This window comes from Furipterus horrens, unplaced genomic scaffold (genome assembly GCF_987537825.1).
Source record: "Furipterus horrens unplaced genomic scaffold, mFurHor1.1.pri manual_scaffold_4, whole genome shotgun sequence".
In the NCBI taxonomy this organism is placed as follows: domain Eukaryota; kingdom Metazoa; phylum Chordata; class Mammalia; order Chiroptera; family Furipteridae; genus Furipterus; species Furipterus horrens.
In genome coordinates, this window is record NW_028327174.1 from 180548642 (window position 1) to 180576340 (window position 27699).

Sequence of the window (27699 nt, forward strand, 5' to 3'; positions counted from 1 at the left end):
ACAGTTTTCTTGCCAATATAACATCTCAGCCTGCTGCTGCCAGACAAATACAGTTGCTTATAAAGTGAAACTAATTTTCTGTGCTGTATCAGAGCTCAGACAAGGTTACGATGTGGTAACAAACAGCCCCCAAATCTCAGTGGTTTACAAGTTGTTTTTTTTTCTTTTTTCCATAATTATACTACTTTAACTATAAGTTAGTTGTTTCTGTTCCATGCTAATCTCATTCTGGGACCAGACTGAAAGAAATGGGCAAAGCGGGAAATATGGTGAAATAGGTGCTGTCTCTTAAGACTTACTTTTAGAAGAGGCACGTTTCCCATCTTGTTAACTAGAGAAAATTACATGTCTGAGCCTGATGTTAGTGGGGAGGAGAATGGTGGGAGGAATGGGCCTTATAGGCAGGGGCAATGAGTATTCTGAATAAATAACCCACCCCATCTACTTAGATGTATATACCAAGTATGTATATTCTAAGAGTTAAATGATGAAGTGAATTTTGTAGCTTCATAAGCTCACTGTAGAAGGTTGGCTGTGGAATCATTTTAAGTATAATTCCCTTAGAAAACTTTTTATTGTTTTCTAAATATATGATAACTTACTGTCCAAGGCTTCTTTCAATTTGCTTCTGTTAGGTGCTCGATCCCAGGCAGCTTCTACTTTAACCAAGTTCCAAGAGCTCAAAGATGTTCAAGATAAACTGAGAATCAAGGAGAATGAGCTACAGGCTCTAGAAGAGGAATTAGCAGGTCTTAAAAACATTGCTGAAAAGTAAGACTTCTGTTAAGATATACACATATATATATGTATATATATTTTGATCAAAGATTAGTGTAGTAGAAAGGGGAGTTTTATTTAGAGAAACTTTAAATAATATTCCTGGTTTTAGTTGAATATATTGTGAGTTGATAACTTGTTTATCAGTTACTTTTTCTAATGAAAATAATGTCTTTGTTATAAGAAATGAGGGAAAGCTAATTAAAGAAAAGGGAGGGGAAAAAACAGCCAAATATTCCTCTTTCCCTTTGAGATGTCCTCTGCTGGGATTGGTGGGGAAACCCACAGGTCCTCTTTATTTGAACTGATGTGACACAGTACAGCATTGATCAGGGACCTGCACTAACTTGAGCAGCACTATAGCTGTCCTATAGCTACTGAAGATCACTAGGTTGCCTATGGAGGAGGTAAACAAGTTCATGTCAGAAAGTTACTGCTAAAATTAAAGTGTGAAGCATGCCCTAATAGTGTTTCTTCTGTGGTTGTAGGTGTAGGTATGTGTAATTTTCAGTATTCTGTTGGTGGGACCATGCTGTTGAATGTAACCTCTTTTTGTCACATTATTCACTATGTAGTGCCTCTTATGTGCCAGATACTCTTAGGGGAGCTGGAATACAGGGATGAATCGAACAGATAAATTTCTTACTTTATATTGTCCTTTTATATAGTTGGAGAAGCAAACAATAAAAATTAAATTGGTAAAACACATGTTAGATAATGCTAAGTTCTAAGAAGGAAAAAGTAAGACAAAAGGAGATTTCAGCTACCCAGGGGAAACAGGTGCTGAAATTTCAGGCTGGGTGTCCAGGGAAAGCCTCGCTGAGAAGATGGCTCTTGAATAAATACTGAATGATGTGAGTGGACTTCACATGTGGTTATCTTGGAGAAGAGTCCTTATTTGCTTTAAAGGCTTCAGGAGTATAAATGCCACAAACTTATAAAGTACATTATTTGGAGGTTAATTGTAATTTTTTCCAGTCCCTCAGAATTCACAATACCGAAATAAGGATTTTTTAAAAATTAAATAAACCTTGAAATATTTTGGTTCATTTTTAGCATTCATCTTTTAACATTATTAAAGCTTAGAATGGTACCAAGAATTTTAGGACACTATATATTGAAGAAATAGTCATTGTAGTTATTTGAAGATATAAATTGTATTAAAATGCCCACTTTCAAATATCACATACCCTGTTTCCCCAAAAATAAGACATCCCCCCAAAACAAGACCTAGTGCAGTTTTTATTCAAGCTTAGAAATATAAGGCCTCCCCTGAAAATAAGACCTAGTGCCAGTCATTGCTACAGCTCCCCCCAGATTCTTAATGGACTTCAGAGTGTGGCTGGTTATGCTGGTGTATGTGATGACATGACTACAGTATATTAATAAATGTTGATTTTTTGTTCAACAATAAATGTGAATTTTTGTTCATGGAAAAATAAGACATCCCCTGAAAATAAGACCAGCGCATCTTTAGGAGCAAAAATTAATATAAGATACTGTCTTTTTTTCGGGGAAACACGGTACATGTAAAGCCTACATTTTACCCTTAGTAACATAAATTAACCATAAAGTGATTGAACTTTAAGTGACTGAACTTTTTCTGTGAGAAAAATGCAACAAAATTTTTGCGAGATTTGTGGAAGCTCTGGCAAGGCATTGAGTTTGTGGTCACATTTGGCTTAGAAGTCATCTTTGTTCAGCAGCATTGGATCATTTATTTTGCAGAATTGTCTCGTAGACTAATTGTGGCACTGACAGCAAGGAAAGGAAATGCATTTTGAACAATATGAGAATGAATAGGTCAACTAAAGCCATTCTTTCATAGACCATGCATATCAGGAACATAGTTCCTCCCCCACCCCCGCCCCAAATTTCTACAACTATTTTTTTAAGAATTAAAACATGATTACTTAAAATTATGGTTTTAATTGATATCAAGCAGTTTCGGGCAAGATACGCAAGGGAGTATTTGTTTTATACTTTTTTTCTCAAATTTCTAGTGACAAGATAATTTGTGAATTTCTTATGACTTGAAATTTTACTGTAGCTGAATTAGCTAATACCTCCTCAAAAACGAGTAGAATTACATACAGGGTTTGCAAGGAAAGTGCATTGCAAATGCACATTTTTAAACTGTCAGTCTCATTAGAAAATGTAAGGAACATTTTTTAACATTTGAAAATGGAAATTAATAGATAACCAAGTTTTTGAAATTTTGTAGAATTGTTACATAAATCTGGTTTTAGGTGGGGAGCTGTTGCAGAGTTCTCACTTTCAGTTAAGAGTAGGAGGAGGAATTACTTTTAAGGAAGCCTGTTTTACTCAAAGATGTTTTCTAAACATAAGTGTTTCTGTAAATAGTTATTACAGGTCTTGGTCATTTCGAATTGTTAACCTTCAATGACCAAATCAGATTTGAATTTAATTGATGCCTCAAAGGTATTCTTGTAACCAGTGGCATCTGATATTGTGTATATTTAGTATGTGAGTTTATTTTAGGTAAAAAGCCTGTAATTTGAATCATGTCTCAAACGTCAGAAAAATTGTGTTCAAACTTCTGTTTTTCTAAGGTATCGCAAACTAAAACAGCAGTGGGAAATGAAAACTGAGGAGGCAGATTTATTACAAACCAAGCTCCAGCAAAGCTCATATCACAAGCAACAAGAAGAATTAGATGCTCTTCAAAAAACCATTGGTAAGATAAAGAACTTCTGTGCTTAATCTGTTTCTGGTAACCTTACTTTAGGTATTTAGACCTTATCTTTATTATATATTTATTTAATTATATATTGCCATATTCTGCCCTTTTCTAGCAGTAGTACACTTTTAAAATTCTCCAGTCTGTTGTGAAGAGGTAGTTCATTAGCATTTTAATTTACATTTCCCCGATTGCTGGATGTTGAATTTTATCCTAATATTTTTTCTGTACCATTGAGATGATATCATTCTTATCCTTCATTTTGTTAATCTGGTTCTATCACATTGATTTGCAGATGTCGAACCATTCTTGCATCCCAGGGATAAATCCCAGTCGATCATGGAGAATGGTCCTTGTAATGTATTGTTGAATTTGTTTGGCTTATCTTTTGTTGAGGATTTTTGCATTTATGTTCATCAGGGACATTGGCCTGTAATTTTCTTGTGGCATTCTTGTCTGGTTTTGGTGTCAGGTAGTGCTGGCTTCATAAAATGAATTTGGAAGAGTTTCCTTCTCTTCTATTTTTTGGAAGAGTTTGAGAAGGACTGGTATTAATCCTCTTTTGAGTGATTGGTACTGGACTTTTATTCTTTGTTTATTGAGAGGTCTTAATTACTGATTCAGCCTCCTTACTAGTAATTTGTCCATTTAGATTATATATTTACTCATGTTTTAATTTTCATATGTTGTATAGGTTATCCAATTTGTTGGCATATGATTGTTTATAGTAGTCCGATATTTTGTATTTCTATGGTATTGGTTGTAACCTCTTTTTCTGATTTTATTAATTTTGAATCCTCTATCTTTTCTGTATGTGTGAGAGTCTAACTAATAGTTTGTTGATTTTATTTATCTTTTCAAAGAAGCAGTTCTTAGTGTTATCAATATTTTCTGTTGTATTTTTAGTTTCTGTTTAATTTATTTCCATTCTGATCTTTGTTATGTTTTTCCTTATACAAACTTTGGTCTTGTTCTTCACTAGTTCCTTGAGGTGTAAAGTGAGGCCATTTATTTGAGTGTTTTTTTTTTAAGTATATTTTATTGATTATATTGTTAAAATAGTCCCAATTTTTTTTCCCCTTTGCTCCCCTCCACCCAGCACCCCTCTCCCCCTGAGATTTTTGTTTGTTTCTTGATGCTGGCATTTATCACCATGAACTTCTCTCTTAGAACTGCTTTTGCCCATTCTATACATTTTGGTGGGTTGTATTTCCATTTTTCATTTGTTTCAAGGGTTTTCTTTGGTTTAGCTATTGATTTCTAACAATAATATTCTACAGTGAATAGTGTAAGAAATTGTGTAATCATGGTATCCAAGGTTATATTTGTACCTGGGTTCTATTAGAGTGTGTTATTTGTGACAGTAACATACTTATTCTGTCTTACCTTTTTGTTTTTTCTTTCTAAATTTAGAGACAATATTTTTACTATGCTTCATCCTAGATATTTCTTACAATATTTCTCTGTAATAAGTTCCTTGAATCAAAATAAATGAATGAAGAACACAAAGTAAGCTTGCTTATGACATTAATTATAAGCTTTCTCTCAGTTCTGGTTTTAGGAACTATACAGGTATATTAAAAAGATGGTCTGTGATCTTTTTAATAAGTTGTTTCAAAATCTTGTTAAAGTAGATAAGTTGTATGTAAAGTTTATAAGTCACTGTCATATGACAGAAAATAATTTCATCATAGATCTTCAGATAATTCAAATATGGCTCTTAACGCAGGATCTGTGTTTTAACACACCATTTTTAGAATAAGGTTGGAACAGTTTTTTGTGCTTTTTTTTAAACTCCAGCCTCTCACTTTCCAGACCATTTCTTCTATGAAAAGTTGAATCTGTAAGCCATTATCTATAACTGTTAATAATTGGAGCACCACATTTAGCTATATTTTCTGCTTTACTGTTCCTCTGCTTTATTAACAGAGGAAAGTGAGGAGACCTTAAAAAACACCAAGGAAATTCAAAAAAGAGCAGAAGAAAAATATGAAGTACTGGAAAATAAAATGAAAAATGCAGAAGCTGAAAGAGAGAAAGAGCTGAAGGATGCTCAGAAAAAACTTGATTGTGCCAAAACAAAAGCAGATGCTTCCAGCAAGAAAATGAAAGAAAAACAACAGGTAATAACCTCTCCTGAAACAGAACCAATCTTTTAACATCAACATAGAGCTAAAGGTGGTATAGCACCATTGGTTGACCTTATTTATCTGTATAGATCATGACTGAATCTAAGACTGTATCTTATAAGTCATATTAAAATATAGTTTTCTCTGAAAACTGTAGTTGAGTGTCATATAAGTGTGTGAATTGCATTGGCTTGCTAATTTTAGAGAAAGAGCAAAGTTGCCTTTTGGTAAATGCTTCATTCTAGAGTGGACCAAAACTTATGTCGTATCAGACAGAGATTCAGTGTTGATATTTCTTTTCTTGGTCATTTATGTGAATGTTTACCGTGAAAGAATAGTGTAAGGCAAAGCATGTTATATTTATGAACACATTCAGTTGTAGACTGGTGATATCTGATTATATCTTTTTGATAGTACCAAAACTGGACATTTAACCTCGGTTTCCTGTCTGCAGTGGCTATGCTGTGAATCACTATTCCATACAATTTTACTCTTCTTCAAATTGTTTTTGTAATCCATCTTATGGTTTTGTAATTAAATAACTGCACAAATTATTTTCTAACGAACTAATAACTATTAAAGAAGAAAATTGAGAAACTTATTTTTGACATTCAGTAATTGTTTAGAAACTTAATTTACTTGTTATGTAGAATTCTTTATTGTTTTTCCCATGGGAATGAAAGGATAAAGGAAATAGTTTATGCAAGATTTTTTGAACTCATAAACATTGTACATATGTTTGTCTTTTTATTTTCTTAAGTATGGGAAAGTAAATAATTCCCTTTCCCTCCCTTCTTTGCTAATAGCTTTACCTGTGTTTTTGGAAGTTGAGTAACTAAGTTGTGGGTCTCCTTGCATGAGATTCTTGCTGATTTTATTGATATGTATTTATTTGTTAGTAGTTAATAATCTGTTGCGTGCTCAGATACTGTGTTTTTTATAGGAGGTTGAAGCTATCACTCTGGAGCTGGAAGAACTCAAGAGAGAACATGCATCCTATGAACAACAGCTTGAAGCTGTAAATGAAGCTATCAAGTCCTATGAAGGTCAGATTGAAGTAATGGCCACTGAGGTGGCTAAAAGTAAGGTAAGACTTACCATACTGAAGAAATTGTTTCGCTTTAATCTGTTTTATGTTCAACATTGAAACCTTGGCTTGAAGATGTTTGACTTTGAGAAGTCTCATTCCCTTCACTCTTCTCATTAAGAAAGACAAAAATAATGACTACCCCTCCAGAAAGAGTCCTGAAATAATATTAATTATTTTAGTCCAGGTCTATTCAGATGACAAAAATTATACACTAATTTTTTTTTAATCTTCACTTAAGGATTTTCTTAACTGATTTTAGATAGGGAGAGGGGGAGAGAGAGAGACATTGATACGAGAGAGAAACATCAATTGGTCGCTTCCCATACATGCTCCAGCCGGGGACTGAACGTGCAACCTAGATGTGTGCGCTGACTGGGAATCAAACTCAACCTTCTGGTGTATGGGAGGATGCCCCAACCAACTGAGCCACTGGCCCAGGGCTACACAGTAGTTTGGGCACATTTTAAATAAAAAATTATTAACTATAATAGGAATTTGAAATGATGTGGAATTGATCACTAAGGTATAGAGAGAATCTGAAAATAGGAACAGCAGCTACAAGGAATAGCCATTACCTGTAGGGCTGAAGCAGTGCACCCGTGGAAGAGACATCTGGAAAAGAGCCCCATTCTGCCTGCAAGGCTGAGAACCAGATCTAGTGGAGAAGACATATGTGGCCCACTGGTGGTGAGGGTTGGTGTGCCAGGGGAAGCTGTCTGTAGGGAAGTGCCGTATGGGTGGCACTTGAGGGGACATAGTTTTCTTTGATGCCAGGGGAGACTGGCCATGGGGAGGTGCCGAGCTTGTGAGCATGTATGCTGAGAAGACCCCTCACTGGGGATGTCAGGGGAAGTCATGCAAGCTGCTGCGAGCCCTTGCACATGACAAGCTCGTCCTTGAGAAACGCACACCAGAACCAGGAAATAAACCCTCTGCCTTCTGCAGTGTTCCTACAGCATCCTTACTAATGAGGCTTAATATTGTAGCTGGCAAGGGGGAAATGTGGTGTCAGAAACAGGCAGTGAAGTGTGGATTTGGGGTCAAGGGGGTTTCAGATGTTGAAGATATTATGTTACCTACAGATTAACGTGAGAGACTGTTTCTCCTTACTATTGAATACCCTCTTGTTCCTTTCTGTGACTTTTGACTTCGAATTCTGTTTTGTTTCATGTTATTTCTACTCCTTTTTAAAAATTAAGTTGTAATTGACATATATTAGTTTCAGCTGTATAATGTAATGATTTCATATTTTTATGTACTATGCAAAATTATAACCACAGTAAGTGGTTAATATCTGTCACTATACATAGGTACAATTCTTTTTTTTTTTTTTTGTGATGAGAACTTTTAAGATTATTCACTTAGCAATATTGGAACATGCATTAGAGCATTAGTAACTATAGTAACCGTGCTGGACTGTGTATGTATTTTCACTATGTGATACCTTCAGAAATGAAGTTTTCTGTCATGTTGCTATCCATACAATTTTTGTAAGTAATATGTGGTTGATTTTCATGGGAGCAGACTTCGGTTCATTTATATACATTGTAGCAAAGAGTGTTTTTGCCTTGCGTGTGTCATCTACTTCTACATCTTTTACATTTCCCCTTGAAATGTTGGTTTTAATCATTGTATCATCGGTGTTTTGAAAAGTAGGTCTTTCCTCTTGATTCTCTTTCTGGTTAAACTCAAGTGTTTTTGTTCTTAACGAATTTATTTACCAAATATAGCAAAAATATTTTTTAAACTATTATTTTTTCTTTTAAGATAAGGGATAGAAATGCTTCTCAGCTTTGTGATTTATGTTGCTGATATAAGTTTTCTACAGTTATGTCTCCAAAGTAAATTTTAGTTTTAAAAAATATTTTTAGTTTCCTTCTGAGTTCTCTTTTAATCTCATACTTTTAATCTCTTTCCTTCATATTTTCTACTGTCTTTCATGAACATCATGATGTAGAATTTTTTTTTTTAGTGTTTCTTAAGAGAACTGTCAAAGTAAGCCACTCCATCTAAATAAAGATAAAATCAAAACATATACCTCTTTCTATAAAGAGGGCATCCATTTCTCTTTATGGAAAACTATGAAATGGATCACTTAAGTTTTTAAAGGTTGTTCTTTCAGGCTCTACATTCTAAATTGTTTCCCTTTGCTGGTAAGAATTGCTAAGGACGTTCTAGGGAATTAAGAAAAGAAAGTGCCTACTAATTGGCTTCACGCAAATTAAACTAAAATTTTGTTTCTGCTCCACCTTAAGCATTCTCCTACCATTATAAGAAAATACTTAACAAAAGGTTTTTTTTTTTAAGATGAAAACAATCATACTTGCAATGCAATCTTGAACATCAATGCATAAGAGAATCTTAAACATGTTTTTGTCAGATGTAGCATTAGTTTAATAAGCCTGTTTCTGTATTTCTCACTTTTCTTGCTTTTCAACCCTTAAATAATCTTTGGATCTTTTAGATCAGTGATTTTCGACCTTTTTCATCTCATGGCAAACATAAACTAATTACTAAACTCTGCAGCACACCAAAAATACAATTTTTGCAGATCTGACCAAAAAATCGGTATAATTTTGATTGATTCACAAATGGATGGCTGTTGTTTTGGCTGTTGTCATCTAAGGGAAAAGACATCAGTGCCCTTGACTAAATAATCAGACGTTGCTTCTTTTAAAAATTCTTGCAGCACACACTGGCTGAAAATCGCTGTTTTAGGTGAATGCCATGTTAACCTCCCTCTGTAAAAGCCCTCTAATGACACAAACTGTACAAGGAAATTAAGGTTGTCCTACTTCTTTGTTTTCTATCACTTAAATACAGTTGAGCTAGTTTTTGTTTGTTTGTTTATTGTTAGGCATTTGTGTGAGTTCTTTTAAGATCTAGGATAAAGCATTGGTGGGAGACTAAATTCCAGTGGTGATGTCCACTTTGGACATTGAGTAGTTTCACCCTGGGAGATAGAGGGATAGAAGGAAGACCAGGAAGTTTTTCTTTGTGCCACAGATCTATTCAAAAAAGTTTCTCTTCCACTTCTCTGTTTTGACTCCTGTGTTAGAACCAAACACTATACCCTTCCATTGCCACTTGTCCAGTTTATGTGGCTTAACATCCAAAGAAGGGAAAAGGGACAAATCCCAGCCTACCTTCCATCCCTGTTCTTGGCCCCTCCTGATCAATATTATTTGGGAGTCTCAGATTATCTTATTAACTACCCAGAAATGCCGCTTCTGAGAGACCTCACAGGTCAGATTCCAGTAGCCTTTCCTAGCCCCAATTAATCCTAAGTACAATATATTTAGCAAAAACTTGGTTGCCTCCAGCATGATCACTGCATCCCATCTTTTTTTTTTTCTAGTGGAAATCCCCATTTTCGTCTACGTATGAAATTTATTAGTCATTTTAATGGGGTTGTAAAATATAGAGGGTTAGGTGACCATTTGCCTATAATCACATTGCCATCTTACCCAGAAGTCTGTAGATGATATTTTAGTAAACTAAAAATATCTCCATATTACCTTGCTATATATTATCTCCTAATTATTTGTTTCAGGAGTCATTAAATAAAGCTCAAGAAGAGATGACCAAGCAAAAAGAAGTGATAACAGCCCAAGACAATGTAATTAAAGCTAAATATGTAGAAGTGGCGAAGCACAAGGAACAAAACAATGACTCTCAGCTTAAAATTAAGGAACTGGACCACAACATCAGCAAACATAAAAGGGAAGCTGAAGATGCTGCTGCAAAGGTATGTTTGCATTCATTTTTTCCCTTAAGCAAATTTTTGCTTCTGGGTTACTGAAATAGTCCGTTAAACTACTGGATGAAGAACTAAGCATAAATGGCAGGACTACTTTGTAACATAATTTTGAAGCTTTACAGCTATGTTAACTGCTTCTCAGCAATGCTCATTTTCACCAAATGGCACAAATGTGTTCTTCTTACATTTAATTTCAGGTATTTATTTCCGTCTGCAAGATGTTTTTACCACATATTTAGTGGTCTCCCATGAAATGCCTTTTTTCTCCCCAATGCTCATGAACTGTTATTAATGTATTAGTAGTAATATATATTCTTGACCATATTTCATGTTGAACTTAAAGACTCACAGAAATATGTACAGACTACTTCTAAACTTAGTATGCTTCTGGATGTACTTTTAAGGATTTGTATAATTTTTATACCCTCATCTGAAATCTAATGTTTGACCAAGCAGTTACCTTTTTGAGATTATCTCCCAAGTCTTTTTGGTCACTCTTAAAGTTTCTTCGTTTTATGTGTCAAAATGTCTTCCTCTTGTGTATCACAGTGTCCTAAGTATTTTAAATAAAATACTGCTTTTGGAGAAATACATTGCTTGGTTAAGAGGCTGCACCATGTAGTCTTAATAATTTACCTGGTACGTTTTCTTAAGGGTATGTAACAGTTTGGTGCCTTTTAAATCTTTTAGCATCATAAAAGCACAATAGGTTTAATTTCAAAAAGATCACAGCATACAAAACAGTCTCCTCACCCCTTTAAAGAGCCATGTTTAGGTTCATTACTTGGTTTAAAAAAATTTTTATGGTCGCACCATACTATTTTATTAGTATTTATTACCCATTAGCCTATTTGGTAATTGATGATAATATTGGTGATTGCTAAGGGATTTTATTTACAGTTAACCCTTTGAGTGCCAACATTGCTGGGAGTGACGCTGACAAATTTTTCCAAAGTGCCAGCATTGCTCCCAGCAACTCTTTTTCAATGGCTATAAATGTCAATAACAATGGAATAATTTGTATTTTATGTTTTGCTCTCTTTTTTTGTACCTCAGGTTATACATTGATATAACTTTTTCTCATGTTGATAAAAATTTTGAATTTTTACGCTTGTTCAAATACTGACATATATAATTTTTACTTACATTTTAAACGGTCCTTTTAATTTACCTTTACAATAATCGTTGAAACTGCAATGTGCATGATAAGGAAGGTTTTGCTAATGGACATTTTCATTGCTTCATGGTATAGCGTTAGCATTTTGTTTATAAACTTTTTCACTATTGATATCTAGATATATGTCTCTAATGTGAATGCCATTTGTGTTCATTTTTTTTGTACATTATGAAGTTTTCTTTTTCTAAAATTTTATGCAGTATTTGGCATACTTCTTGCTTGTTATCCATGTTGCTATGTGCTTCTTCAAATTATAACCATAGGTTTTATATTATGCCATTTATTATACTTCAAAAGCCATATTGAAGGAAAGAATTTATTTTTCTAAAATAATTGTTATAATAATTTTAATGCAATAAATTTTTTGCTAAATGGCATCAAAGAACAGTGCTTACAAAAAAAGAGTGTATTTACTATAAGTCATGAAATTTTCAGCAAATTATTTTGAATAATAATGTTTTTGTAGACATTTTTCATAAAATCAGCATTTCTCAGCAAAATAGCCTTGCATTTCTCACACGAATTTTAGCAATTACGCATGGCACTCGAAGGGTTAAGGGGGTAAAGGGACATGGAAGTGGAACTGCTAAAAAGTCAAGAATTCTGTAAAATACATTGTTCATCGAATATTTATTACATACCAACTAGTTTCAGATACTATGCCAGGCACTAAAGATACACAGATGAGCAGTGTGTACACAGAATGCCTTCGTAGAGTTTAAGTATCAGCAGGGGAGACAAGACTAGAAGTGATTGTTTCACTTTGGAGCCTAGGGGCGAGACCATAGCCAGGAAGTTAATAAGGATTAACACATTGACAAGTGTTAGATTCTACCAGTCAGAACCAACCTTGAGCAATTCTAGTGGAATAAACCTTCCTTAAGCACTGAAACTTAAATTTTTAAATTGGTTCTATGAAGAAGTATTTTATGGTAATCAGGTCAAAAGAGAGCGATGGGGGGATGGAATAAACGTTTAGGACAGTTTTTTACTTAGATTATAATTCTAAGAAAAATTAGAAGATTTATTAGATACAGTAGTCCCTTCCTATATCATGGTTCACTTATTGTGGCCTCACTATTGCGGGACTTCTTAAAATACTAAATTATTTGTCGCAGATTTTTTGCTATATCACAGGATTTTGTGGTACTGTATACGTATGTTGTTAAAGTTATGTATAGGTTTGAGTGTAGAATAAATGTAAGGTTCCTACTTCGCGGGGGGGGAGGGGGAGTTCTGGAACATAATACCCGCGATAAGTGAGGGAATATTGTATTAGTCAAGGAATATGCTTCCATGGTTTTACCAAATCTATGACTTAAATATTCCTATAAGAATTTAGCTTACACTTGTTGGTTTTTTTTTTTAAGTATATATTATTGATTATGTTGTCACAGTAGTTCAAGTTTTTTTTCCCACTTTGCTCCCCTCTGTCCAGTACCCTCCTCCCTCCAGCAATCCCACCCCCCTGAGTTCATGTCCATGGGTCATGCATGTTAAGTTCTTTGGCTTCACCCTTTCCTGTGTTATTCTTAACATCCCCCTGTCTATTTTGTACCAACCAATTATGCTTCTTAATCCCTGCACCATTTCCCCATTTCTCCCCCTTCCTCCTCCCAGCTAATAACCCTCCAAATGATCTCCATACCTATGATTCTGTTCCTATTCTGGTTTGCTTAGTTGGATTTTGTTTTTATTTTTTAGATTCAGTTGATAGTTGTGAGTTTGTTGTCATTTTAGTGTTCATAGTTTTGATCTTAAGTAAGTCCCTTTGACATTTCATATAATAATGGCTTGGTGATGATCAACTCTTAGCTTTACCTTGTCTGGGAAGCACTTCATCTGCCCTTCCATTCTAAATGATAGCTTTGCTGGATAGAGTAATCTTGGTTGTAGGTCCTTGCTTTTCATCACCTTGAATACTGCTTGCCAGTCCCTTCTTGCCTGCAAAGTGTCTTTTGAGAAATCAGCTGATAGTCTTATAGACACCTCTTCGTAGGCAACTCTCCACTTCTCTCTGGCTGCTTCTCCTTTTATTTTTCACCTTTGGCATTTTAATTATGATGTGTCTTGGTGTGGTCCCCTCTGAATCCAGCTCACCTGGGACTCTTCATGCTTCTTGGACTCGTATGTTTATTTCTTTCACAAAATTTGGGGAGTTTTCCTTCATTATTTTTTTACCATGAGTTTTCAATTTCTTGCTCTTCCTTTTCTCCTTCTGGCACCCCCACGATTTGGATATTGGCACATTTAAAGTTGTCCCAGAAGTTCCTAAGCCTCTCCTCATTTTTTTCAATTCTTGTTTCCTCATTCTGTACTAGTTGACTGTTTTTTCCTTCCTTATGTTCTAAATCATTGATTTGAACCCCGGTTTTCTTCCCTTCACCATTGGTTTTGTGTGGATTTTCCTTCATTTCACTTAGCATAGCCTTCGCTTCCCTTATGCGTTTGCCGTACTCAGGTGTATCTGTCAAACCTGTGAGCATCTTTATCACCAGTGTTTGGAACTCTGCATCTGGTCTGTTAGGTTGACTATCTCCTTGTTACTTAGTTCTCCCACTGGAACCTTGATCCCTTCCCTCTTTTGGGCCATACTTCTCTGTCTCCTCATTTTGACAGGCTCCTGTACTTGTTTGCCTCTGTGTCTTAGGTAGAGCTGTCGCACCTGTTACGTTGTAAGGGGCAAAGCCTTAGGGATTTGTCAGTACAGGGCGACCTATTTCACCACGTTGTGGCACTGTATGTGGGGGAGGAGTCTGAGAGGGAACAATGCCACTTGACCAGCACTCGCCCCTTTTCCAGGCACTTTTCCCACATCTGTATGGGACTGGCGCCCCTCTAGCTGCTTCCCTGGCTATCGTTCCCAGAGTGGGTGGGTCTATAGATGTTCTAGGTCCGTGGGGGCCCTTTAAACAGGTGGACTCTGTTGAGAGACCAGCAGTTTCTGCCTCCACCCCAACCCCCACTGGTTTGCACAGTCAGAAGCAAAGAGGCTTGATTTTCCCCGGTGCTGGGACCGTGAGCTGTGCAGTCTTGTCAGAAGCTGGGACTGCTCCCCAGAGGTCCCTCCTGACTTTTTAAAACATGCAACTGCGCTTTCCGCCAGCCTGCTTCTGCCGCCACCGTCACTGCTGCTACTGCCACATCGAGTCCTCTCTGCCTCTCCTACCTGTCTGGATGAGTATTTCTTCCTTATATCTTTGTTTGTTGGACTTCATGCAGTTTGATTTTACGGAACTTCGGTTGTTTCTAGTTTTGAGGTAGTTATATTCTTTCTTAGTTGTGGAGGGAGACGCAGAGAGTCTGTTCATGCCTGCATCTTGGCCGGAAGTTAACTTACACTTGTTTTTTGAAAAAAGTAATGATGGAAATTGATAAAATCTGAAGAAGCCTTGTCTGATATTTCATTCTAATGGAAATGTGTTACATATACATTGTAAAAAATTTTCTCTGAGCTGGCTTTCTTCTAATGCTTAAGTAATAGGAAGATATTTTTCTATTTAATCTTTTGTTTCTTAAGCCTATCCTCCAGGTAAAAATATCCTTTTTTTCAAATGAGTCATTATCGGGTTTTTCTCTAAAGTGTTTTATTTAAAATTAGTAAATATTTAAGAAACTTGTTTTTAAATGTAGATTTATAAGCAGTGATCCTTCTGTTACCATATGTGGCTTAGGTATCCAAAATGTTGAAGGATTATAACTGGATTAATGCAGAGAAACACCTCTTTGGGCTACCCAATAGCGCCTATGACTTCAAAACTAACAACCCAAAAGAAGCTGGTCAGAGACTTCAGAAGTTGCAAGAGATGAAGGAGAAACTAGGAAGAAATGTCAACATGAGAGCTATGAATGTGCTGACAGAAGCAGAAGAGCGGGTAAGCCATTCTCCTGTGACTGGCCGTGTGGAACGTGCGTAGCATTGACAGCTCTGTGTAACCTCTGAGACAGTTATTAGGGTCAGCCTTTTGCTTGATGTCCTTGGCACTTGCTTTCTTCCTGTTTTCCTTTTCTCTCTTTTCAGCTCTTTTTTTTTTTTTTTTTTCAATTTCTTTTTGCATCACCAGTTAGTTGTTCATATGTTCTGTTGTACCTTGAATGACTTCTGCTGGCTTTGCCCTTTGTCATAAATATGTTCTACTCTTATCCTGTTCTTGGTATAAATAAAAACAGTACTTTCTGACCATGGTAACGCCTCACATTGCTGTCATTTGTTTCACTTACCGTGGAAGGCTATGAAAAATAAGGTATCTGCCTGCTCTCCTATCACTGCACAGCTACCGTCTTCTTTTTAACTCTAGTACATACTGAAACCGTTATATAAGTAATGATTAAGGTTGTTATATACATAAGCACTATTTTATTGTTCTATAAGTCCAGCAGCATCTTTTTTTAATGCTCTCAGTTACTTGATAAGGTTATCCATCTCCACTACCCTAACAAAATGTTTAGTCTGCCACGTCATTAGAAAAATCCAGTAGGGAAAGCAATTCCTATCCTTGACAGCCCCATAAAAAATTAGCCATCTGAGTAATTTTATATTATGTCCTGTACCTTCTTTTAATTCTGCAAAATCCTGTTTGAATTTACATAATAGAATTAATGAGAGCTCTTATAAAAGTGATACTTATGATGGGCTCAATTACTTTTAAGAAATTTTGCTGTAATGGGTTATTAAAAAAAACTGTTACATAAGTATCCACAAAGAATCTATATTATGTTAGATACCAAGCAGGCTAACAATGTATGTGTTGTGACCTCCATAAAATGTTCCTGCTGGTTTTCATTTCTCCATTAAAGCTTTGTAATATATAGGATGTTTGGGGAAGTAAGTCATTGGCCCAGATTTGAGCTGCAGGACATCAGGAAACTTGTTCACTTTTACTTATTTGCTTTTATTAGATAATCATAACTGGTTCAAATTTTTCTTTTAAAGAAAGAATTCACCAACTTCCATCTCACCAAAGAGGAAAGCTCTAATACTGAAAAACAGTTGGCCTTTTGTTTTGTTTTTCTGTTGTATTTTGTGTCTGTCCACTTAAGGAACTACTCTATGGACTGATGCAAGGAATAAGATACAAACGTGGAGAGCAGGTTTTAGGAGCTCGGCCATCAAGAAGGGAGACAGCGAGGAAGCCAGCAGGACTGGCTGGAGTGTTTAAGGGAGAATTCAAGGCCTTGAAATGTGATGCTTTAAGGAAAAATGAGTTAAGGGGATTTTTAGGAAGTTCTGCTAACCCTAACCCTAATTATCCTCTGCAGCCTCCCTCAATTTTTCCCCTCCAGAAAATTTCTGTTAATTAGGAAGGGTCACTGAAGATGTGATGTTTGAGCTGAAACTTGAGACACTAAGTTAGGTCAGATACAGAGGAAGAATGTTCAGGAAGAGAGAACAATATGAGGGCCCTGAAGCCACAGTGAGTTTTCCTATTATGTTCAAGGAACTGAGAAAAGACCAAATGGCTCCCGCATGGAGAGGGGTACGATGCCAAAACTCAGAGAGAGAAATAAAGGCCAGATTATGTGGTATTTGTACATTGTGATGACAGATTGAAAGTCTGTGTCACTGCTAAGACTAACCTTAAGAAAGCATGCAGGGCTACTTTTGAGTTTACATATGACACATTTTTCATTGTGTCCTGGATGCTAGGAAGATAAAGGAATATTAGTGGAGTCAAAATATATTAGGAGTTTGTCCTATGAATTCTCAATTATAATAACTGAATTTTACATATTGATGATATATTTACTTCCCTCATGATTGGTGTAGATTGTAGCTGTCGATACATTATATCTTTTTGGTAAATAAGAGTACACATAATGTATATAAAATAATGACTGCTTTTTATTCCTGACTGAATTCTAGGATATAGAAACAATTTTATGTTTTTCCAATTAAATATGCTATTTATCTTTTAGTATAATGACTTGATGAAGAAGAAGAGAATTGTGGAAAATGACAAATCCAAAATACTTGCAACTATAGAAGATCTTGATCAGAAGAAAAACCAAGCCCTAAATATTGCTTGGCAAAAGGTATTTGAACCAATACTGATATCATTTATTCTGTGTGAGGCAAAGATGAAGAATATTGGCAGTAGGTTTATATGAGATGAATTGGAAAGGACAGATTTATGTTTGAAGGGGCCTCATGCATTTTGTCCCTGCCGACTTGACTGCTGCCGATTTGCAAAGTTAAGTTTGTGTCACACCGTCCTCCTCTGTCTCTTTTCTGGTTCCTAAGTTATATTCAATTCCTACTTTTTAGATTTCTCCATTTTTTACTCTTACCCTGCTTGCCAGTTCTTTATTATTTTTAAAGGAAAAACTATTTGTCCTCTCTCCTTTCCATTAGATCATAGGCTCCTACATTTGGAAGAAACCTTAGATGCTGTCCACTCTGCTTGAGACTGGAAGCAGTATTACAGTATTTTCACATTTGGGAATCTCTGATCGTTGGGAAAGCTCTCCCAAGGACCCCTTCAGGTCTAATCTCCATGGTTTCTCTTGCCCAGACTCACAGGTCAAATACTAGTTCTAAGAATGTTTCTATGGCAACCTTGGCATATTCTTCACCACTTTCAAATTCTTACTTGCATTTCAGAATTCATAAATGTCATGCATCCTGTAGGTTTTTAACAAAACATTTTTTTACACATTGGATTAATAAGTATATTAGTTAACACATAGTAAACAGTTCCTTTGTTAATTAATTTACATGAATTATTTTAAAACAATTTTATAACTTTGATAGTTATTATTCCTATTTATACATGAAGAAACCAAAGTTTACTAAGATGAAATAGCCTGAAATCAAAAACTGAGATTCTTTTTTCTTAAATTAGTACCAAAGTTAAAACTGCCTTTTACTGCTGACTGCTGTCACCCGTTTGTTGTTTAAGAATTGGGCAATACACAAGGTTGGTATTCTTTTTTACTGGACTCTTATATTTAAATCAGAAATCCCAGTTACCGTTTTTGTTTTGTTTTATGACAGCTTTGGAAGATTTCAAGGTTCGTTACCATTCTTTCTCCTTTCCTGGCTCTATGTATTTGTCTCCTTTAGATGAATTCCTTAACCTCTTTTTGTGGAAGGTTTCCTTTATATACCATAGCAAAAAAAAACTCTTTTCATTAAATTCTGAACATAGTTTTGTGCTCTTTGGTACTTTAACAGTCCTGCGCCTCTTGAATTTAACTGGGCACCTTGCCTCCTTTTCTCTTAATTCTATAGGAACTTTATTTTCAGTTGTGGCAGCTCCATTAACCCCCTTCAGTCACATTGTTTTTCCTGCTCCACAACTCATTTTCAGGGTTCCCCATGTCACATTTGTCCGTCTTTTTTAAAATGCATGCAAATTATTGGCCCTGTTCTTGAGCATCATGTGGATTTAACGCTGGATCTGAGAGCTTTTGTCTTCTTGTTTCCCCCATGGTTCCTGGATTAAGTGCTAGTGTAAATTTATCCTTTATACTGCTTTTTCCCTATTTCCAAGGTTCTCAGAAAGCAAGTAAATTTATCGAGTGCTTAATGTCGTGCACTATTCTCATATTAATTTTTTCATCTAATCCTCACAGTAACCTAATGAGGTAGGTATTGTTACCAGTATTATATACTTCCTTCTGGCTGTAAGCACACTTGATTCACAGAGCCAGAGTACTTTAGGCACTGGGTGTGTTTTTGTTTCCTTCTTAGCCTCATTGAATTTTTAAGTTTTGATTGCATTTTATCTCTATACCTACCCATGATTTATTTTCTATCTAGGACAAGGCTGTATTTTTCTCTATCCATGAACTGATGAGTTAGTTTCTCTTTTCTCCTTTGGAGGAATTTATATATCGGGTCCATGGCCATGTTTAGGGTTTAGTGGTATTCCACTCTCTTAGTTCTGAACTGCCTCACTTTTGCCTGGCCAAAAAATTAGAAAAAAAGGTTCTAGAGTGTTTATAAATAATATGCTATCTTCCAGCTCTCTCAAAAGAGACTGTTGTTGTCTCCTATTTAGCTGAACCTTGTCTACCTCTGAAATCTATCCCAGGTGAAACTAGAACCTACATCCCCTGTGAGGTATTACTTAGCATGTGTACAGTGCTCTGAAAATATGTATTCCTTAGTAAATCTGTGTTTAGTAAAACTGATTCTGTCTAGAAAATTTTCTTTTTACTAGAAGTACTCATAAAAAGTTTATTTGCCTTGAATTTTGTACTTGAATTTGGAGATTCTCCCTAGAGAACAGGGCTGTCAAAGAGCCATGTGGGTGGATGTGTGGTATGTGTGTATATACACTCTCAAATTTATCTGCTGAAATATAAGGTTATTAGTCATGTCTTTTGAGAACAGATGGCCAAATTCTCAAATTAATAGGTATATATGCACAAGACTTTCCCCATTACAAGCTCCACTATTGGCCCTAAATCTCTGTAATCTGTTGCTTGATCAAGACAGGCCAAACAGCTTCTTTAGCCTTTTTTTCTTGAGGTCCAATTCTGTTCCTATTCCTTGATGCCTCTACTTCTTTGGCAATGAGAAGCAGCATAAAAAAAACAACTCAGCATCTTGAACAGACCCGGTGGTTTGATTTCATGCGTCTTTTTCTCCTAGAGCCACTTGATCGTTCTAAGCTTTTTAAGGTTAGTTGATAACAACAGGCCCATCTCAACCATACCACTTAACCATGCCAAAACAGAAAACAAGTTTTGTAAGAGAACATTTTGTGGCAAAAGAGTTTTTGTTTTGTTTTTGCTTCTCTACACACAAGCTCAGTCTTCTGTATCGTACAGTCGTGTGTCTTTGAGGATTCCTGCATTATGGCCACAAAACTTCAGGGTAGAGTTTAGGTATAGCCTCTAGTTCACTTTGGAAGTTAGACCAGGGCACAATAAATTATTTCTGTAAAGGGATAGATAATTTTGGGGGGCAGGGGGAAGTACAGTCTGCGAGCCAAATAGTCTTGTTGCAACTACTAGACTATTGTTTTAATGCATGCAGCCATAGAAAATACATAAAGAAATGGGAATTGTCAGGTTTGTCACATGGGCTGTAATTTGCCAAGCCCTGAGTTGAGAGTAACAAACAAATGCACTGCTGGGTTACATATACACATGTCACAATTTGATATTTTAGAAAACCTATGATATTTTAATACCATTTTTCTACCTAGGTGAACAAGGACTTTGGATCTATTTTTTCTACTCTTTTGCCTGGTGCCAGTGCTATGCTTGCACCACCAGAGGGGCAAACAGTATTGGATGGTCTGGAGTTCAAGGTTGCCTTAGGAAATACTTGGAAAGAAAACCTAACTGAACTTAGTGGTGGTCAGAGGTGAGTAATCCTTAGCTATATTATAATTCCTACTTCCTCTTATTTTATTATAAAGCATCATCTCATTGTCTATCAATTTTATGCCAGTTTTGTATTGCTTAGCTTTCTCTGCATATAGAATTTAAGGAGCCTAATATGTAAGACTACACATTTTAGTTAGAACATTTGATTAAAATAGTAGGCAACAAAGGAAATGTAAGGATAATTAACTGGAAAACTAGATAAAATGTATGAAAAATAACTATTTTCATACACTGGAAAATGAGTAGCCCAGGAGTATATACCTGAGAGAAAGGAAACACAAGTTCTGGAAGCCCCATGTTTACCCTGCTTTCTTCCTAGGAGCGATTTCTAGAATGCATATGGAGGACAGGAAGTCCACACAAAGCCCAGCAGTCTAAGTTCAGGAAACAGACATTAGCATTTAGGAGACCGCTGTGAACTACACCATAGAGTTAGGTTTGTATAATTCCTGAAGTGAAGGCTACTACAGATGGACCTTAGCAAAGTTAATTGTAGGCCTTGAAGAATGTAGTTAATCTGCATGTAACTTAATTGTTTCTCGGAACAAAGCCCAGCACTCTAATTTAAAGAGAGAAAACAAAACTGAGTCTCTGAAAACATAATAACATGTCCACCATCTAATAAAAATTACTAGAGAGAAATCAAGAAAATGTGACTCATACACTATAGAAAAATCACTCAATGCAAACAGACCTAGAAATGACAGGTGATGAAATTAGCATATAAGGAAGGTGAAAGAGTTACACGAACTATTTCCAAGAATTATAAGAAAAACAATGTGATTAGAGAAATGGGAACTTTTAAAAAAATGTATCAAGTGGAACTTCTGGAGATAAAAAATATGTGAAAGGAAATGTTCATTGCATGAGATTAACAACAGATTAGGCAATGTGAAAGACACATGAGTGAATTTGGAAATGGCCGTAGAATCTATTCAAGCTGAACTGAGAAACACAAAACACTAAAAACAAATAGAGCTTTGGTGACCTGTGAGATAATATTAAGCCATTTAACGTACAAGTAATTAGAATTCCAAAAGGAGGAAAGTGGCAAAACAGAACAGTACTTGAAATAATGGTCCCAAATTTTCCAGGTTTCATGAGTTTTATAATCCTACAGACTTGATTTCTGTTAACCTCAGGTAGGATAAACAGCACCACCACATATAATAATATAGCAAGGCATGTCATATATTGTACAGTTGCTGTGGTTTTATATGCCAGTGATTAGAAGAAGAATCTTTAAAGCAGCCAGAGGTAAGAAGGCATATTACAGCACCAAGGAGCAAAGGTGCGAATGACTTTAAGCCTTCTCTAAAAACTATGCAAGCCAGCAGTCTGGAATAACAGAATTCTGTGTCTAATAGAAATAGTCTTCAGATTTAAGGCACTAGAAATATTTTTTCAGAACAACAAAAGCTATAAGAACATAATCCCAGTGGAACCCTACAGGTTAAGGAAGTGCTCAGCTAAAGAACACCAGATAGAATGTGAAACCTACACAAAAGAATGAATGAAGAGTGTTGGAAATAGCATATTCTGGAGTTCAGGGAAGTTTCAGCCTTTACTCAGTGATTTAGACAATCCACTTACCAAGAGAAACTTAGAAGGTCATGTGGCCTAACTCCCTACCTGCAGAGAACCAAACAAGTAAAATCTCCAAAGAGAAATTCGTGAATATTTACATAATTGAGATGGTTATTAATTTTCCCCCACAAGATGTACAGTCCGTAGTCCTTGAAATGTCCTCACGTGCTCCATAATGCCATCATGTTACTCTTCTCTTAGGTCTTAGTATTTTCTATGAACATATTAGCTTCCTTTATGAAATCTGTCATTTTTTATGAGTACAATATCGGTAATGTTGATCCACTCTGTATTTTTCATTATTGATAAAATTTCTTAATATTTTGAGTTTCTGCTTCCTGTCAACCAAAATTGAATTCCTCAGGTTAGATCCCAGTATCTAAAGAACTGGTTTTGCCAAAACCCTAGAAAATGTTTTGAGGAAAATAGAAAACTTATGTTGATTTTGTCACTGGACCTAAAAATCACTTCCATAATTAAGATGATATAAAATTAATTGTAGTTATACTATTACCCAGCAAAGTAGTTTAACTCTTGAATGGGAAGTGTAAAGCTTGACAGCCTTAAATATTTGGCACAGAGAAAGCCAATGAGAAATAATTTTAGGTTGCTTGAGTGGCCTCAGCTATGTATTTTATCTAGTTTTCTAGTTGATTATCCTTATTTCCTTTGTTGCCTACTATTTTAATCAAATGTTCTAACTAAAATGTGTAGTCTTACTTATTAGACTCTTAAATTCTGTGTGCCTAAAATAGGCAAATTTCAGTTTCAGTTATTTTTTTATTGTATCATTTTGTTCATTTCCTTTGCTAGACATTTTGGTTTTGCCTTCCTAGACTCCCTCTACTTATGGCAGGTTTTTGTTTTTCCCCACTTATATGTTTCTTAATAAATACCCTATTGGAGTGCAGTAAGCACTGGGGTGACAGTTCATTCTAGTGCTGCATGCGGGTGTTACAGAATGTATTACAAATGTTCACAGTTTTTATCCCAATGTTGAATAAGTATTTTGTGTTAAATGAGGCTTTCTTATAAAATATGTTTTAAAAATAATGTTATAAAAATTATTCTTTATACCAGAACCAGTTAAGGGAAATGGTTAGCTAAGAAGAGAACTTTAAATGAGTTGTAGATCTAAGAGTGGGCATAACAAATTTTAAATAAGGTATATTAGGGTTCTCCAGAGACAAAGAACCTATAGGAGTTTTTATATACGTATATATGAAGAGATTTATTACAAGGAATTGGCTTATTTTATTGTGGAGGCTAAGAAGCCCCAGAATTTTCTCTGTACAAACTCAAGACCCAGGAAAGCAAGTGGTATAATGCAGACTGATGGTGAAGACCTGAGAACCAGGAGCACTGAGAACAAAATATTCATGTCCCACCTCAAGTAAGCAGACAGGAAGGGAAAAACTCTTCAGGCCCTCAGCAGACTGTCCACTACATTGGGGTGGGCACACTGCCTCACGGAGTTACAGTGGAACTGCTGCATTCATCTATATGTAATGTACCCTCACAGACACATCCAGTAATAATGTTTAGCCAGACATCGGGCACCCTATGATTTAATCAAATTGACACAGAATTAACCATCACAAAAGGATTGCTTAAACTTGGCAGTGAGAAATATATAGAGTACAGTATTCCCTCACTTATCGTGGGTATTACGTTCTAGACACACACACACACACATCACCCACCCCACCCTCCTGCAAAGTAGGAACCTTACATTTATTCTACACTCTTAAACCTACATAACTTTAACAACATAATGTATACGGTACTGCAAAATCCTACGATGTAGTGAAAAATATGCAATAAATAATTAAATATAATATTTTCTAAAAATCTCGCGATATAGAGAGGGACTCCTGTAATGGTGCCAATAAAAAAAAATGGATAGTGTGTTCACAACAATGGATACATAGTAGAAGTTTGAAGGAAGCCACCTCAACCAGTCATACTGTTACCAAGACACTAGCATCTAACACAGTTGCAGAAGGAAAGAAACTATTAACAGGAATATGTTTTTTTAACTATTAACAGGAATTTTTTTAAGGACAGATGCCAAATATAATATCCCGATTATCCCAATTATTTAGAGAGAAGAAGAGAAACCTGTCTACTCAAAAACTCGTTGAAAAGGAAAGATGAAAGGCAAAAATAAGACATTTTAGTACAAGTGTTGAAGTTTTTTTTGTTTTTTTTGTTTGTTTGTTTTTATTTTGGTTTTTCAATTACAGTTGTTCCCTTTTCCCCCAATTTCTCTCCCCCACCCAGCCCACCCCCTCTCCCGCAATCATATCCCTCCCCCAAGTGTTGAAGTTTGAAACTTCAGATTTCTTTTTCTATGACTATCTCCTAGCTAAATCTGTACTTTTCATAATAATAACAGGACAGCACGTTTGCTTCAGTGTTTTGGTAAGAAGTGGTAAAACCAAGTTTTGACGGCTTTCTTCTGACCTTCTTTTCTTAGGTCTTTAGTGGCTTTGTCATTAATACTGTCCATGCTCCTCTTCAAACCTGCTCCAATTTATATTCTGGATGAGGTGGACGCAGCCTTGGATCTTTCTCATACCCAGAATATTGGACAGATGCTGCGTACTCATTTCACACATTCTCAGGTAAGAACCAGAAAAAATATTTTTATTTTTTAATTTTAAAAATGTCTCAGTATTAGTAATAATATTTTCTTTCTAAAACTGTTCTTTATACTGGTCATTATTAATAAGATATTTAAGATTGAGGAGTACTAAAGCATTGTGTATTTCTTTAAATATATATTAGTATTCAAATTGGTTTAGAATGAAAGAGGGTTTGGTCTCCTTTTATAGAAAAAGTCAGACATTACAATTGGTGACTGTAGTGTGAGGAGAACCTAATATTTTCATAATTTGGATGTAATTTAGGGTTAAATGTAATTACTTTTCTAGCTAGCTGCCAGAGACACTGTCAAAACAAGAATGTTTCGCGATACACCTGTGTGTCAGAGCATCATGTGGCACTTGGTGGGGTACTCGTCATTTCTGCCTGCTAGAAAGAAGAGAAGGCCCCTTTAAGCTAAGAACAGTTTGTTTTATTGAACTGGGACCGCCAAATACAGTTTATAGATAATGCATTATACAACTCTGAGGGGCTTCGTTTATCATAGTCATCATAGACTATGTATGTATTACGGCAGTTTTATTTTAGCAATAGTGAAGTGGTACCTGCTTTTAATTACACAAATACAAATGTTCCGTTTGAGCTAATGGTAATGCCATAGGAACTTGCAGCCTTCGTATTAAACTATCACAGAGGAAAATATTTCATTGGGGCATTTAGAGCTAGAATAGTTGCCAGCTATACAAGAAAGCAACAAGCAGTCAACCAACAGGAAATAGTAAACTCGGGTAGTGAAGCTCTCAACGTAAGATTAAGAGACTCCTAAAACCAAATATGGAAAGCTAGAATAAACTTAGGTGTCTAGTATTATAATTGGTTGTTGCCTACCTTTGAGGATGTATGTTTGCTTGGAACCAGGCATTTAAAGAAATAACAAAAATCAAAATATCGCCAAACAATTCTTTAACCACCCCTCCACCTCTTTTTAAAGTAAACTTCTTCAAGGATATTATAAAAATCATTTTTATGCTTATTTTTTCCCCTTTTCCCTTAAGTTCATTGTGGTGTCCCTAAAGGAAGGTATGTTCAACAACGCAAACGTCCTCTTCAAAACCAAGTTCGTGGATGGTGTTTCTACAGTAGCCCGATTTACTCAGTGTCAGAATGGGAAGGTCCCGAAGGAAACCAAATCCAAGGCTAAAGGACCCAAATGATCCCATGTGGAAGTGGAAAGTTTGAATTTACTCCTTCACCTTGACCTGTTTTTTACGCAAATTTTTTAAGAACTTGGGATATATTTAAAAGATTTAATGTTATTTTGTTACTTAATCCATATTTCTCTATCACTTTTAAATGAACATGATTCCTCTTTTTAAACTTAGTGTAACTGTGGCCCAATTACTGTGATTGTGATTTTATGCATGTCATTAGTTATTTCTCTTACACAAGTCTTTTATACATTATATTAGGGATAAGCCTCAGATACCTTGTTAGTGGGAAATTTTTTGTAAAAGCAAAAATACAAAGAAACAGGTGAAATTAGATTATAGGATAAATATAACTGATAATCAGCTTTCAGTTTAATTCCTAAGATAATATTAATGTGTCTTCTATTGCTAATAAAGTCATTCAGGTAAGGAAGATTTATAAAGGAAGTAACTGGACCAACAAAGGGAACACAGAAAGGTATTAACACATGTTCTGAGCAATTTGTGGTTAGTTCTCTGAGGACACAATGTTAGATCCCTGATTTAGCCTCAAATGACAGAATCTTTCAAGATCTATTTCCCATTTTATGATGTTTGAATATCATGTTTCTATATGTTTAGTAGTTGATCTGTGCATTTATACATTTAAAAAACAAACTATTTCAGTAGACGCTTAAGAGAAGGTGGGTTGCATGCTGCTCTCTGGTGCAGGCTTATCTGATGTTTCCCCGTATTTTCAGAGACTTTGTCAGCGTTTTCATAATCCAGTCAGTAACAATCTACCAGTGAATGAGAATGTAGGAGACAACATATTTTTTCTTTAGTCTGATATGTATGTAAGTAAATTAAATCCATATGTTCTACCAGTAGGACTCAAAATTTGATGATTATTGTGTTTCTTTGTGTCTGGCTTTCTGGTTCAAAGGGATGATGTTTCTTTAAGACCTCAGAAGACTGTATAAACAAACACCCTAGGAACAGTTGTTAGCGTCTGTAGGTAAATCACCACTGTCTCCAAACTCTGAATCGTGAAAGCTCCGACATGCGCCAGTCTCATCTTGGGTATGTTCGTTTGATCCCACACCCCTTCTTCGTACTTTGGTTTCAGTTTTTTGTGTTATCCTTTCCCTAAGATATGCTCATCCTTCTTGGCCCTGGGTTTAATGTTTCTTACTTTTCATCCTCATACATATGTGAGGATGCCAGATAACCCCCAGGAAACTGATATTATTGGCTACATTGGAAAGGACTGCACTGGAATTACTGTGGGAGGCTAGGGAGACAAAGCCGTAAGTGCTGAGTTACAGGAAGCCCAACATCA

The 27699-nt window shown here is 35.7% G+C and overlaps 1 protein-coding gene across 1 annotated transcript in view; it reads left to right on the forward strand.

Annotated features, from left to right (window-relative positions):
• The window catches only part of SMC2 (structural maintenance of chromosomes 2), a 48274-nt gene extending 21377 nt beyond the window's left edge, over nucleotides 1–26897 (forward strand). The window contains exons 16-25 of the mRNA XM_090274516.1: nucleotides 636–771; nucleotides 3351–3475; nucleotides 5408–5601; nucleotides 6551–6694; nucleotides 10251–10445; nucleotides 15309–15509; nucleotides 17551–17667; nucleotides 20793–20953; nucleotides 25043–25190; nucleotides 26226–26897. Coding sequence (XP_090130642.1) covers nucleotides 636–771; nucleotides 3351–3475; nucleotides 5408–5601; nucleotides 6551–6694; nucleotides 10251–10445; nucleotides 15309–15509; nucleotides 17551–17667; nucleotides 20793–20953; nucleotides 25043–25190; nucleotides 26226–26384 — 1580 coding nt within the window. The 3' untranslated portion in view covers nucleotides 26385–26897. The remainder of the gene's footprint in view (nucleotides 1–635; nucleotides 772–3350; nucleotides 3476–5407; nucleotides 5602–6550; nucleotides 6695–10250; nucleotides 10446–15308; nucleotides 15510–17550; nucleotides 17668–20792; nucleotides 20954–25042; nucleotides 25191–26225) is intronic.
• Nucleotides 26898–27699: the final 802 nt, after the last annotated feature.